The sequence below is a fragment of the Muntiacus reevesi genome, chromosome 13 (genome assembly GCF_963930625.1).
Source record: "Muntiacus reevesi chromosome 13, mMunRee1.1, whole genome shotgun sequence".
In the NCBI taxonomy this organism is placed as follows: Eukaryota; Metazoa; Chordata; class Mammalia; order Artiodactyla; family Cervidae; genus Muntiacus; species Muntiacus reevesi.
The window spans coordinates 60,492,193-60,508,264 of NC_089261.1; the positions used below are offsets into that span (position 1 = coordinate 60,492,193).

At 39.4% G+C, this 16,072-nt stretch overlaps 1 protein-coding gene across 1 annotated transcript in view; it reads right to left on the reverse strand.

The window, feature by feature from the left end:
• The window catches only part of NR3C2 (nuclear receptor subfamily 3 group C member 2), a 415,953-nt gene that overhangs the window by 88,667 nt on the left and 311,214 nt on the right, over nt 1–16,072 (reverse strand). Inside the window, exons 5-6 of the mRNA XM_065904635.1 lie at nt 5,109–5,453; nt 2,723–2,867 (exon numbers count right to left, since the gene is read on the reverse strand). Coding sequence (XP_065760707.1) covers nt 2,723–2,867; nt 5,109–5,453 — 490 coding nt within the window. The remainder of the gene's footprint in view (nt 1–2,722; nt 2,868–5,108; nt 5,454–16,072) is intronic.

The window sequence follows — 16,072 nt, forward strand, 5'->3', positions numbered from 1 at the left end:
TGTATTTCTGTTTAAAGACACCGTATTAACATATATTGTTGATTCACTAATACTCAGCTCACAGCCAACTGTACCATTACTCATGCCTGATAGAAGCTTATCGAACACCTGTATTTTTTCCCTAAGGCACATCACAGCCTTCTTGCACTTAGGAACACCAGAAAGCACTGTAGTATTCTGCTCATGGGTCATTTTAAACAGTGAAATCATCACAAAAAAGCACAACAATGCAAAAAATACATGGTACTAAATAGACCATGTAAAAGATGCTTGTTTACCATATGAGAACTGGAACAAGAAGGCAGAGTCTCAGCTGAAATGCCCAGATCAGCTACCGCAAATTCACTGCCTCTCTGTGCGGCAAACACTGACTTTGGGTTTACAAATAAATGTGCCAGAAGACCAATGCACAAATACAGAATCTGCAAATAACGAGATAAAGTCTACACACATATAATGGAGTATTATCCAGCCGTGAAATGAAATTCTGATACCTGCTACAGTAAGGATGAACCTTGAAAACATTATGCTAAGTGAAATAAGCCAGACCAAAAAAAAAAAAAAGAAAAAAAAGACACATATTACATGGTTCCATTTATATGAAATATCTAGAATAGGCAAGTTATCAGGGCTTTGGGGGAAAGCAGGATGCTGAGTTATTGCTCAATGGGTCTAGAGTTTCTGTTTGGGATGATGAAAAAAGTACTGGAGATGGATGGTGATGGGAACACAGTGAAGTCAATGCAATTATAATGCTACTGTTGTACCATGAATGGTTAAAGAGGAACATTTTACATTATGCACATTTGACAATAAACAATCAATAGACTCAGTGAATAAGATTAAATGGATTATTTGAATCTTCTGTTAAAACCTAAAGGAGACATCTGGATGGAACTAAGAGATTCTAATTTACCCACATGTCCTCTTAAAGCAAAGACCCTCCTTAATATGCTTTCTTTTTTTTCTTGGCCACAATGAGCAGCTTACAGGATCTGTTTCCCAACCAGGGATAGAACAGGGGCTCCCAGCAGTGGAAGCACAGTGGCCTAACCAGTGGACCCTTGGGGAATCCCAAAATGCTTTCCTTTTGGTTTACAGACCACATTGGAAAATAAGCTTATTGTTTAATAATATCAGCTGGTTACTGAGGAAAACAAACGAATTAAAATGTGCATGTCACTTGTTTGGCCTCATTTCATGCTTTTGGTGAAAATTTATATACTCATAGAATTATTTGTTCTGATTGCCAAAAGAATGGTCACCCTAGGAACCAACAACTGATGCTCCTAATTTATCTTGAACTAAAACTGCCTCTCTGGTCCACTATAACTGGGTGAAGTGATTTTCTCAGGAAAACTACCCCCAGTACAATTTAGGTATTTAGGCACTACGAGTCCACTTTGAATCTTTCATGTCCCTTCTCTCTCTTACCTCACCAATCTAATTCTCATCTGCTTCCTTCCCTACTGAAAAACCCCTGTTTTCATATCTCTAGAGAGCCATCTGTTAGAATATGGCTGTGGTTACTATCATCATTCAAATGTTCCTTTTTTATTTTAAGTATTTCTTGACCCAACAATTACAAAGAAGCATGGCTAGATATAAACATAAACGGAATGTGCTAATGTGGAATGCAAACAATATTAAAATGTTAAACTTAACATAGGGAGGAATTCATGGCCAAAGAAAAGTCTATTACAGTTTTTTCAATCTTTTTAAAATGCATCATAAAACTAAAAATGTTTCACTACAGAATAACATTTTGGCTTCTCTTAAGATTGCAAAGAAGGGTAATTATGATTGTCATGAAAACACAGTGAGCAGCTGTATACTGTTAACAAAAGAATCACTCTATGAACGTGCTCAAAAACTGGCACTTTATACGCTCACATTTCCTAGAAATTAGACAGTCTTCCCAACTGGAGCAGACAGCAGAAGAGACGCTTTTCTATTAATTGTGGCTTTGTACCAATCAAGTTTTGGGAGCCAATTGGATTATCTTTTTTGGGGACAATTTCTTACACATACTCAGACATGTGCATTATAATTTTATAAAAAGTAATTTTTAAGTTCTCAAATGATAGCTTTTTCTATTTGCTTTTTTCTTTTTTTAACTTTTAAAATTTTTTGGCCTTGCTGCATGGGATGTGGGATCTTAGTTCCCCAATTAGGGATCAAACCCATACCTGCTGCAAATAAATGTGGTGTCTTAACCACTGGACCACCAGGAAAGTCTTGATAGCATTTTAGCTCTTAAAAAACATTGGTGGGACTTCCCTACCATGGATAGGAGTCTGCTTGCCAATGCGGGCGATATGGGTTCGATTCCTGGTGCAGGAAGATTCCACATGTCATGGAGGAGCTAAAGCCCATATGCTGTAACTACTGAAGCCTGCACTCTAGGGCCTGTGAGTTGCAACTATGGGACCCATGTGCTACAACTGCTGAAGTTCACATGCCCTAGAACCTAAGATCTATAATCAGAAGAGCCACTGCAAGGAGAAGTCCATGCACTGCAAATACAGAAAGTCCATACAGAAACAACTGCTCATCGCAACCAGAGAAAGCCTGTGTGCAGCAACGAAGACCCAGAACAACCATAAAAACCACACACACATCAGTGTACTCTTTCATAGAGGTACATCTGTTAGAAATCATAAAAAAGCACAATGAATGACTCCTCAGTTTATTTTATGAAGACTAATGAATAGGTACTTACTCATTAAAGACTAGGTCTGGTGCAAAATAGAGATACTGGCTGTTCGTATGTTTGTACGATCTCCAGCTCAAGGCAAATGACGACAGACACATCCAAGAATACTGGATGAGGGTTATTTGGTCCTCAAGAGGCAGGTTTTTAAATCCTGAAGAACAGAACAATTTATCACAGAAAACACTTAGCATTTAAGTACATCCCAGGAAGAAACTTCTTAAGTTCACCCCCACTGCCCCCTTTCTCTCATCGACTCAAATCAATTCCACAGTTACTTCCAGAGTACCTATCATGAACCTGGCCTTGTTTAACATTTTATGTTAAATTCATCCTAAATTCTCAAGAAGTATAAACTGCCAGGGCAAAGTAAACTAAGATGTCCTGGAAGTTTCACTGTGGATGGTGGTCTACCACCCTTGGTGAGACTGAAAGAATTTGTGTTAATCTTTGCCACTTGCTTCAGCCTACTCACAACCGATATCTTCAAAACCAAAGATAATTTAATGACTGCATACCTGCAAAGTGGTGGAAGATTTTAGTTTTCATGAAGTGAAGTGAAAGTTAGTCACTCAGTCTAGTCTGACTCCATGACCCCATGGCCTGTAGCCCACCAGATTCCTTTGTCCACGGAATTCTCCAGGAAAGAACACGAGTGGGTTGTCACTTCCTTCTCCAGGGGATCTTCTCAACCCAGGGATTGAACCCAGGTCTCCTACACTGCAGGCAGACTCTTTACTGTCAAGCCACCGAGAAGCCTGGTTTCCTGGTTAATTTTCATGAGTTTGCAGGGATTTAAAAAGTCTTATTCCTTGCTTCCCTTAATTGGGAATAACCAGACTTTTGAGGCAGAATAAGCATCCTTGGCAGGGCTTCCTCAATAGCTCCACAGTAAAGAATTTGCCTGCAATGCAGGAGACTCAGGAGATGCGGGTTCAATCCCAGGGTCAGGAAGATGCCCTGGAGGAGGAAATGGCAACCCTCTCCAGTATTCTTGCTTGGAGAATCCCAAACACAGAAGAGCCTGGCAGGCTACAATCTATGGGGGTCTAAGAGTCAGACACGACTGAATGACAGAGCACGCATGTCATTAAGCATCCTTGGCGCTGGTCCTGCCTCACCCATAGTCTCCCTTTCTGGGCCTCAATTCATCCTTCATTCGTTACTTTTTCCACCCTCTGTACTCCAAGGGGCACCAGCGTATCCTTCTGTTTATGTCGTTTCACCTGGGCAAGGCTCCCTTCAAAGAATTAGGGTTTCTAATTATCTTTTGTTTTATAGCTGCTGGGTGACCACAGGTCACCTAAGAAATGGCTTTGGATTAATGAACTGGGACAATGTGATTGCAATTCTAAGTGATGTTTCCATAGATTAACAGGGACCTTATTAATAAAATTCTACAGCATAAAAAATAACCAAATTAGGAATTTCAAGGACAACTGAAAGGGTGCTGGAGGTAAGATGATATTTTCAGCAAGATGCAGAGACCCCTAAAGCTTACTTGACAGGTCTTTTTTTAAATTAATATTTATTGGCGTATAATTGATTTACAATATTGTGTTAGTTTCAGGTGTATAGCAAAGTGAATCAGTTTATATACAGGATATATAATTACATATATATATATAGTTATAATCAGAATATATACATATATCCACTCTTTTTTAGATTTTTTTTCCATAGAGGTCATTACAGAGTATTCAGTAGAGTTCCCTGTGCTATATATTTTTTATATATAGATATGTATGTGCATGCATGCTCAATCGGTTCATTCATGTCTGACTCTTTGTGACCCTGTGGACCATAGTCTATCAGGCTCCTCCATCCAGGGGATTCTCCAGGCAAGAATACTAGAGTGGGTTGCCATGCCCTTCTCCAGGGAATCTTCCCAATTCAGGGACTGAAACCATGTCTCTTACATCTCTTGCACTGGCAGGCGGGTTCTTTACCACTAGCGCCACCTGAAAAGCTCATATATATTATATGTAACTATTTTATATACAGTAGTGTGTATGTCTTAATTAACCTCGTTTAGGCTGAGGTTAGCTATTGTTATCAGCTGCTAATAATGGGCTTATTCTGGGCTTTGACACCTAGAATGTGTTTTTGCCTTATTAATATTACCGGGATGAAACGTTCCATTTCAATCGTCAACATAAGAAATGCATACTTTATATTGACAGTAGAATACTTAATGCTAATGTCTCAAGAGAAATGAGCGCACTCACCAGACTTTTCCTACACACTGAATTTGACATCAAGTTTAAAAAAAAAAACAACTGGGTCTCAGGATTGAGACGAACGCCAACTCAATGGCACTGTTGCATATGGCGCACTTGTGGCCCCGAGGCGCCCAGCTCAGGATGCAGACCCAGAAAGGAGAGCCCGTCCTCACCTGGAAGTACCTTCGCCCACTTCACAACTTGGATCATCTGCTTGCCGGCTAAGCGGTTGAGGGTGGAGAGCAGGTTTTCGGCCGTGTCCGGCTTGGAGCCGTCATAGCCTGCATACACAATCTCGGGCTCGATGGTTTCCAGGATCATCGCAGGGGACGGGGTGAGCGCGCGGGAGATGGTGGAGAGCTGCGGCACCAGCGCCGAGTTGACCGAGGGCTCCTGCGCAGGCGCGATGTACGTGGTGCCTTCCTCCGGGCTCTGGGGCGGCGGGGGTGGCGGCGGAGGCTGCTGCGCCTGCTCCTCGTGAATCCCTTTCAACTTCCCCAGCTTCTTGGACTTCCGAGCTGAAAAAAGAAAGGTATAGACAATAAGGGCAAATTAAGATTATGTTTGGCCTGGTAAATATGTCAAGTGCAGCATTTCCATATGTTACAGATGAATGGATATTGCTGAGTTACAAGAAAAAACTATTACAAGAAAAAATTTTATTTTTTTTCATTTTGTGTCCATATGAGGGTCTGACTGTTCACTAGACTGACTGGGATAATCGTTTCACAATGTAAAGTCATTAAAATCATTAAGCTGGACACAGTAACCTTACATAGTGCATGCTGGGCTTCCCCGGTGGCTCAGCTCCTAAAGAATCCGCCTGCGATGCAGGAGACCTGGATTCTATCCCTGAGTTGGGAAGATCCCCTGGAGGAGGGAAAGGCTACCCACTCCAGTGTTCTGGTCTGGAGAAGCCCATAGCATGGGGTAGCAAAGAGTCTGACACGACTGAGCGACTTTCACTTTCCTTCTTGCAAGTCGCTTGAGTAGCATCCCACTCTTTGTGACCCTGGACTGTAGCCCACTGGGCTCCTCTGTCCATGGGATTCTCCAGGCAAGAATAGTGGAGTGAGCTGCCATAGTGCTATATGTCAATTATTATCTCAATAAAAATGAAATGCAATAAATAGTACCAAAGAAGAGAATTAAATAAAAGGTCATGTTGGGGATACTGTCCATGAGGTAAATTGCAATCATATATTAACTTATATTGATGAAAGCACATTTTTTCTCTAAAGATGTCTTGCTATATTGGTAGGAACAGTTCTTTTTCAATATTTTTCTGATAGCAGGCATTGTCCTATATGTTTTCTATAAATTAACCACTTTAACAACTTCATCAGTTTTATGGCTAGTTACTATTACAATTCTCATTTTATAATGAGGCAAGTGAGACCAGAAGGGCTGAGAAGTCTGTCCAAGATCACATAGCTAGCACATGTAAAATAGACGTAAGAGTTCAGAGGAAGGGCAACTTACTTCAGATGCTATTAAGTTATATATGCCTCAACTAAATCTTATATAAGTAAAAGGTTCCCACCTATTATCCACCAGAGTTGGCAACAAGAGCTAGTCTGACCTGAGTGAACTTAGGTCTGAGCCCTGCTCCCTCTAATTAGCTTTCCCTGGCCCTTGACTTGTTCCCCTTTGGTGTTTCTCTGCCACCTAATCTTCTTGCTGAGGCCTACATGTAACCACCCACTTACTTGGAGTAGCTATTTTGTGCAAATGCTGTTAGACCAAGATCCCAGCTATACTGTGAACTGCTGAGACATAAGGATTGGCTGTTCCTCCTCTTTGACAGCCCCCACGTCACCTTGGTAAATGTTACCCCTGCACAAGTCATTTACACATTTCCACTGTATGAATGGGGTTGCAATCCACCCCAAAGCAAGATAACAGAAGGGAAGAAATGAAGTATCTAGATGATTCCAAATTGGAGTGCTAACTAGTAAACGTACAGGAAATTAATGCTATTAGAAAAGGCAGGTGTGAGTTATACCATTACACAATCTTTAAAAATCTCTCCTACTATTTTTTTTTTTTACTATAAATAAACAATTCACATATCACATGGACTATAATTAAAAGAGATCACAAAATACTGTACAGGAATACCACTTTAGAGTTCCAGGAGAATATATGTACAAGAGACCATGTTCTAATTTATCTAGAACAGTCCTGGTCTAGATAAATTTGGTTTATGCCTGTTTCCCAGCATGATTATTAGCTAAGTGCCCCCCTTCTACTCCTAAAAGTACCACATTTTGGACAACAAATAATGCGTTCATCTTAATTAAAACCAAAGAATCAGGTATTAACTTTAAGCAACTGCTCACAAATTTTTTATTGAAGTACAGTTGGTTTACAGTGTTGTTAGTTTCTGCAGTATAGAAAAGTGTCTCAGGTCCACACACACAGATTTCATATTCGTTTCCACTATGGTTTATCACAGGATACGGATTATAGATCCCCGTGCGATACAGGACCTTGTTGTTGATCTATTCCATGCATAGTACTTTGCATCCGCTGATCCCAAACTGCCAAAACTTCCCTCTCCCTAACCTGCCCCCTTGGCAGCCACACGTCTGTTCTCTGTCTGTTTCATAGATAGGTTCATTTGTGCTGTATTTTACCTTCCACATATAAGTCGTATCATATGGTACCTGTCTTTCACTCTCTGACTTAGTCTGCTTAGTATGTTAATCTCAAGTTCCATCCATGTTGCTGCAAATAGCATTCTTTTGTTCTTTTTAATGACTGAGTAATATTCCCCTGTATAAATGTACCACTTCTTCTTTATCCGCTCATCTCTCGACGGACATTTAGATGGTTTCCATGTCTTGGCTACTGTAAATGGTCCAACAGCAACTGCTTTTCATTCATGTCTCTCTTGATGGCTCAGTCATGCAGAACAGATCCCTCTTTGCTTGAAAAGCAAGTCTTCCCTCTGCTCTCCATGGGGGACTCGAGTTTTGTCCAGGAAAAGGTACTGATTTAATAACAGAAGTCTATCTCTGTTTGAGTGGATTTCTTTCTTCTGTGATCAGTGGGATGTTAATGTGGATTTCCTGTTTTGTATTGAATAACTTTGGGCTTCCCAGGTGGTGCTAAAGAATCTGCCTGTCAATGCAGAAGACGCAAGAGATGCAGGTTTGATTCCTGGGTCAGGAAGATCTCCTAGAGAAGTAAATGGCAACCCACTCCAGTATTCCTGCCTAAGAAGTCCCATGGACAGAGGAGCCTGGTGGGCTACAGTCCATGGGGTCGCAAAGAGTCGGACACAACTTAGCAGCTGAACAACAGTAACAATGATAGAGATGGTAAAAGAACGATGGGGGATGGAGTGGGAGAACTGGAAGGCAGATGGGAGGATTGGTGGGTGGATAGCAGGTGGGTGGGGTTGATGAAGAGTTTACTAGGTAATGGGAAAGATGGGTGAAGGAGTGAATAAATGGATAATAATAGAGAAAGCTCAGACATGCCAAATAAGCTTCATTTCAATTCAGTTCAGTTGCTCAATCATGTCTGACTCATTGTGACCCCATGGATCTGCAGCATGCCAGGCTTCCCTGTCCATCACCATCTCCCAGAGCTTGCTCAAACTCGTGTCCATCAAGTCGGTGATGCCATCCGACCATTTCATCCTCTGTTATCCCTTTCTCCTCCTGCCTTCAATCTTTCCCAGCATCAGGGTCTTTTCCAATGAGTCAGTTCTTTGCATCAGGTGGCCAAAGTATTGGAGCTTCAGCTCCAGCATCAGTCCTTCCAATGAATATTCAGGACTGATTTCCTTTAGGATGGACTGGTTGGATCTCCTTGCAGTCCAGAGGACTCTCAAGAGTCTTCTCCAACATCATAGCTCAAAAGCATCAATTCTTCAGTGCTCAGTTATGGTACAACTCTCACTTCCAAATGAGTTTAGAGCTCTGGTAATAACTTGCTTTACAACTGTAAGCTTTTCCATTTTATTAAGTAATTTATTTTTAAACTCCTGAAGTACCAGACATCTTTAACTTAGTTCTAACGTGTATGAGGAACTTACAGGATACATATTTAACACAGAGTAGAGCTATGCAACCTAGACAGCATATTAAAAAGCAGAGACATTACTTTGCCAACAAAGGTCCATCTAGTCAAGGCTATGATTTTTCCAGTGGTCATGTATGGATGTGAGAGTTGAAGTATAAAGAATGCTGAGCACTGAAGAATTGATGATTTTGAACTGTGGTGTTGGAGAAGACTCTTGAGAGTCCCTTGGACTGCAAGGAGATCCAACCAGTCCATCCTAAAAGAATCAGTCCTGAATATTCAATGCAGGGCTGATGCTGAAGCTGAAACTCCAATACTTTGGCCACCTGATGCAAAGAGCTGACTTACTGGAAAAGACTCTGATGCTGGGAAAGATTGAAGGCAGGAGGAGAAGGGGATGACAGAGAATGACATGGTTGGATGGCATCACCGACTCCATGGACATGAATTTGAGTAAACTCTGGGAGTTGGTGCTGGACAGGGAGGCCTGGCGAGCCGCAGTCCATGGGGTCGTAAACAGACATGACTGAGCAACTGAACTGAACTGAGCTGAGAACTATGCCACACCAGTTAACTTGATTTTCAAAATAACCATTCATGCTTGTTATTACACCACTTTCATCCCAGAAGCACTTACTGTTACAGATAAAAGACAAGACATATCTGCCACCCATTCATTAAATGTTGGAGCTGGGCTTAAGAGATGAACAAGATGTCATTCCTATCTTTAAGGAGTTTGAAATTACCAATTAACAGTTAAAATTTTTCAATTATTTCAGATCATTTCATTTCTCATAAGAGGCAGAAAAATCTGAGTTTTAGAATTGTCTGTAAGAAGCAGGTGCAGCCTATTTACATATGTTAATGGAGAGCTGCTGGTTAAGTACTGCCCAGCAGTTCTGAGTGTACAGTAGGGAACCAAGATGCTTCTGATGAAGGAATGAGTGAATGAACTGAAGAAAAATAATCACTAAATGCCTCACAAACTAGGCCAAATAGAGAAGGAGAAGAAAAGAATCAAACATGCAGATAATCCCAAATGCTGGTCAATGGATGACTCTATAAGAGCTTGAGAAAATCCTCGATTGCACAGATTAGCCATATGAGGAGTCAGATATTTGGAACTAACTGCTTCTGTGTCACATAAAGTTCTCTCTAAGCCTCAACTGATTCATCCGAAAAATGAAAATGATAGTGTTTCTATCCCCGATTTCACAGAGGGCTAAATGGATAAGAAAACTAAAACAATGCTGAAAATTATTATTAACATCTGAAAGAGTGCATCAACATGACTTTCATTTTTTCACATAATTTCACAGATATTAAAACTATTCCAGTTCATTAAAATGTCCTTACTCTTTAAAAGATTACATCTAATGATAGCTATCATTTGATTGACAAGAAATAGCTAAGGGTGGTATTCACAAATTTTATTAAAAGTTATATTTGCTTGCAAATTAATTATGAGATTCATACTTGTTTTAGGCCTTCAATCTATAATGCTGCATCTATTTTCATCACTGATTTAAGGTCAATGTTATGAAACCTGAAGAAGAATGCTTAATATTTTTTCTAGCATTTATACACAAGGTTGTGGTCTGTAGCAGGACCTATTAAGATTATCTATAGTTTGCTTAGCATTTCAGCTACATTTAATTTTATGTTATGATCTTATGAATATATGTGGGACACCTGTAATTGAGTAATTATCTCTATTTCCTTAAATAGTTCAAGAAAATAAATATTTTCAGTGTGTAGATTCTTCAGTCAAGTGTTTCATCGAATATCTTTTTATAAAAGAGTATAGTTACATAATAATCATATTACTCAAAGTAGCCCTTCTAAAATGCTTGAAAATTTTATACTGTTCTCCAACACATGCTGTCTTCTAAAATTTAAGTTCCTGAAAGTTGTTAATGTCTAATGTATCCCTAGAACATCACTTTCCGTGATGCTTGTGAGTACTCAATAAATGTTTGTTGACTAAATTTATTTCATTTTCACATTGTACACATTTGAATAAACTATTTCATATATAATGTATCAATTTACTTCTGTGCAGGAAATGCAAGTTTCTGAGATTTTAAGATAAAATTCCTGAATTGTTCTTATTCCTTTTTAATCTGTAGAGTTATTACTCTGAAAATCTCACAACTGAAATAACAATAAACTCAATTTACTGAGCACTTATGTACTAAGCACAGTTCCAAACAACTTCTAATGGTCTTAAGCATTCCAGTGCAAACCAGGGCCCTGTGATTAGGTGATCATTACTTTCATTTTACAGGTGGAGAAACTGATGCGCAGAGATAGTAAGTGTTTCTTTAAGGTTGCAGGGCTACTGAACAGCAGACCTACGTTTGGAATCTGGCCATAGCTCAGAGCCCACACTCTTTTTTAAAAATTAACTATTTTACTTGGAGGCTAATTACTTTACAATATTGTGGTGGTTTTTGCCATACACTGACATGAATCAGCCATGGGGGTACATGTGTCCCCCTGTCCCAAAGCCCCTCCCACCTCCCTCCCCATCCCATCCCTCTGGGTTGTCCCAGTGCACTGGCTTTGAGTGCCCTGTTTCATGCATCCAACGTGGACTGGTCATCTATTTCACATATGGTAATATACATGTTTCAATGCTGTATCATCCCACCCTGGTCTTCTCGGACAGAGTCCAAAAGTCTGTTCTTTATATCTGTGTCTCTTTTGCTGTCTTGCATATAGGGTCGTCATTACCATCTTTCTTTTTTGTTTCTGATAGCAGCCATTATGACCAGTGTGAGATGGTACTGACTGTGGTTTTGATCTGCATTTCTCTGATAATGAGTGATGTTGAGCATCTTTTCAAGTGTTTGTTAGCCATCTGTATGTCTTCTTTGGAGAAATGTCTGTTTAGATCTTTGGCCCATTTTTTTTAATTGGGTCATTTGTTTTTCTGGTATTGGGCTGCATGAGCTGCTTGTATATTTTTGAGATTAATTCTTTGTCAGTTGCTTCATTTGCTGTTATTTTCTCCCATTCTGAAGGTTGTCTTTTCACCTTGCTTATAGTTTCCTTTGTTGTGCAAAAGTTTTTAAGTTTAATTAGGTCACATTTGTTTATTTTTGCTTTTATTTCCATTACTCTGGGAGGTGGGTCATGGAGGATCTTGCTGTGATTTATGTCAGAGAGTGTTTTGTGTATGTCTTCCTCTAGGAATTTTATAGTTTCTGATCTTACATTTAGATCTTTAATCCATTTTGAGTTTATTTTTATGTATGGTGTTAGAAAGTGTTCTAATTTCATTCTTTTACAGGTGGTTGACCAGTTTTCCCAGCATCACTTGTTAAAGAGATTTTCTTTTCTCCATTGTATATTTTTGCCTCCTTTGTCAAAGAAAAAGTGTCCATAGGTACATGGGTTTATCTCTGGGCTTTCTATTTTGTTCCATTGATCTATGTTTCTGTCTCTGTGCCAGTACCATACTGTCTTGATGACTGTGGTTTTGTAGTATAGCCTGAAGTCAGGCAGGCTGATTCCCCCAATTCTGTTCTCCTTTCTCAAGACTGCTTTGGCTATTCAAGGTTTCTTGCATTTCCATACAAATTGTGAAATTATTTGTTCTAGTTCTGTGAAAAATACCGTTGGTAGCTTGATAGGGATTGCATTGAATCTATAGATTGCTTTGGGTAGTATCCTCATTTTCACCATATTGAGTCTTCTGACCCACGAACATGGTATATTTCTCCATCTATTTGTGGGATTTTTTATTTCTTTCATTAGTATTTTATAGTTTTCTATATATAGGTCTTCTGTTTCTTTAGGTAAATGTATTCCTAACTATTTTATTCTTTTCATTGCAATGGTGAATGCAATTGTTTCTTTAATTTCTAATTCTGTTTTTTCATTGTTAGTGTATAGGTATGCAAGGGATTTCTGTGTATTAATTTTATATCCTGCAACTTTACTATATTCATTGATTAACTCTAGTAATTTTCTGGTAGAGTCTTTAGGGTTTTCTATGTAGAGGATCATGTCATCTGCAAACAGTGAGAGTTTTACTTCTTCTTTTCCAATCTGGATTCCTTTTATTTCTTTTTATTCTCTGATTTCTGTGGCTAAAACTTCCAAAACTATGTTGAATAGTAGTGGTGAGAGTGGGCACCCTTGTCTTGTTCCTGACTTTAGAGGAAATGCTTTCAATTTTTTGCCACTGAGGATAATGCTTGCCGTGGGTTTATCATATATGGCTTTTATTATGTTGAGGTATGTTCCTTCTATGCCTGATTTCTGGAGAGTTTTTTTTTTTTTAACCATAAATGGATGTTGAATTTTGTCAAAGGTTTTCACTACATCTATTGAGATAATCATATGGTTTTTATCTTTCAATTTGGTAATGTGGTATATCACATTGATTGATTTGCAAATATTGAAGAATCCTTGCATCTCTGGGATAAAGCCAGAGCCCACATTCTTAACCTCTATGATAAGCAGTCTCCTAATCCTTTTCTCTTTATCTAATTTTTTTTAACACTTAAAGATTAGCACCAGTTTCAAATCCAAGTGTATAATTAAGATGTATGCTAATTAAATAGGAAATTTTTTGACCAAAGATACTTAATGAGCATGTTTCTATTATCCAGAGCATCCATGAACATAAATTTGGGGTCTTATCACTACCTACCACCTTACTAAATTAACATGGAGTTAATGACCTCTGGGTTTGGGAACTCATGTTCCCAGGTGGCCCACAGACGCACTTCATTTCTTTTTTTTTTTTCACACTTCATTTCTTACTGCCAGTAACAGTTGCAGGGTGGGTGGGTGAGTATTAATATGACTGTGAACATCTCTAGTCCCACATGGGCCTAGAGGAACTTTCATTTGTTTACCTGGATGTTACAGTAATGTTATATACTTAGCAATTGCCTCCACTACCAAGTCCTTTAATTATTAACAGCATCTTGGCAGCCACTTTCTCCTGGCATGACTGGGGGACAGAATGCTATAGACTGCCCATGAACTATTCCCTAGGCAGCTGTGAAATGGAGGTCCTGCTTCTTATCCAAACTGATAAGCAGAACAGCGGGCAGGAAGCAACTGGTAGGACCCTATAAATATTGTGAAAAGTTCCCAATGGGGTCTCGAGATGCATAAAGGCCCTGAAACATGCTCTGACTTCCTTTCTGGTTTGCTCTGCCTCCTGAGGCCCACCTGGCCTGCTATATATCCTTTTGACCAACTATCATTGTGCAGAACAACAGCCAGCTAGGAATGATATAGACAACTTCTGCATCTCCCAGTAAAATGATGAGATACACGGGATATCATGGTACTTTCATCATGATCTTTGTCAAGTGTGTTCAATTACAGATTCTTTATAGACTTCTAGATGGGTCATCAGGACATTTTTTTTTGTCTCCCCCCCCCCCCCAATCTGACGTAGAATAAAAGACTGATGGGGACATTTTTCAATCACAACATTGCACTGGAAAGATTTCAAGGGAGAATTGTATCATTTTAGTAATGCTTCATGTCATGTCTTGAAATTTTAGGTCTTGGCAGTAAATATTAGAGAGGATATATTGAGGTTATATAAAAACATGTATTTTTCTGTTCACAGGCCAAATGTAATTACTCGTTTAAACCCACAGGACAATACCAGCATCCAGCCCAGCTTCTCTCTTTCACAGACCATTTTTCTTGCTACTTTGCTCCTAATCGTGCTTACCTATTTTCCTCATCCTCTTTAAAAAGGGAGTGTTTTCTCCCTTTCTCCCTTGAGTAGAGGAAGATGCTCTGTGTTAAGGGGAAAAAAAACTAGGTATTTTTATGTCATGACACCAAATGAAGGAATGTCATCTTCCTACAGATTTAACCATTTGGCAGAAAAACTTTGGTTTTTACTAATAGAAAAAAGAGCATCAATGTTTCTCAAAGCCATACACATAAACAGAACTGGTGTGAGGGTCAGGGGCATGTGGTTTTATGAATAAATCATTAGCTGCTCAAGTGATAGTAAGGAAGTGGCATTCCGGTTGCTTGTTAATCTCTTTGAGTGGTTAAGGAACCTGAAAACTGAGTGTTCTTAAAAGTATCCCTAGATAAGTTCACATTAATATACATAATTTAACAAATCATGTATATCACAGGCATTATTGATTTTTATTAGTATAAAAAACATGCTAAGGCAAACTGAAACCCAAACTTGGACCACCATATACACCCACCAGTGGTAACTATGTGAGGTGATGGGCACATTAATTAGCTCAATTGTGGGATTCATTACACAGGTATATTGCTGCCACAATACCACAGTGTCCACGTTAAATATATATAACTTTTGTCAATCATAACTTCACTAAATCTGGGGCGGAGACAATCCAGATTAGTAGATCTCCATATGAGTGAGTGAGTGAAGTTGCTCAGTCGTGTCCAACTCTTTGCGATCCCATGGACTGTAGCCTACCAGGCTCCTCCATCCATGGAATTTTCCAGGCAAGAGTACTGGAGTGGGTTGCCATTTCCTTCTCCAGGGGATCTTCTCAACCCAGGGATTGAACCCAGGTCTCCTGTGTTGCAGGCAGAACTTTACCATCTGAGCCACCAGGGAAGCCCAGAAGCTATAGGTATATATAGGATCCCCATATATTATCTTTTATTGTGTATATAAAGATAACCATAGATAGCTCTATAATAAACATAATTTTTTCACTATTGTTGTAGCATACATTTATCCATCACTTCATGAGTAACTAATATTCACCCACTGTGTAGAAAGTGCCCTGGTTTTGTGAGCAATGTGATGATGAATAACAAAAATAACAAAATCTGAGCCCAGACAATCACTTGCCACCTTGGGGAAGCTGGATCAATACATAAGAGAGTAGTTATGTTTATAAAGCAGGCTATGATAAGTCTGGAGTCAGTGTTCCTGATTATACATTCGTTGAGTCAGACAATGAGATGGTTTACCTTTCTATGAGCATTCCTACTTTCCTGCATCCCTCTGTGCTAATTCCTGTTGTGCCTTGGTGTGTTTTTGGTGTGATTCACATGACACTGAGGGGCCACTCCATTCCACGTGAAGTACCGCTGACACAGTCTTAGAGGCGAGTTCCCT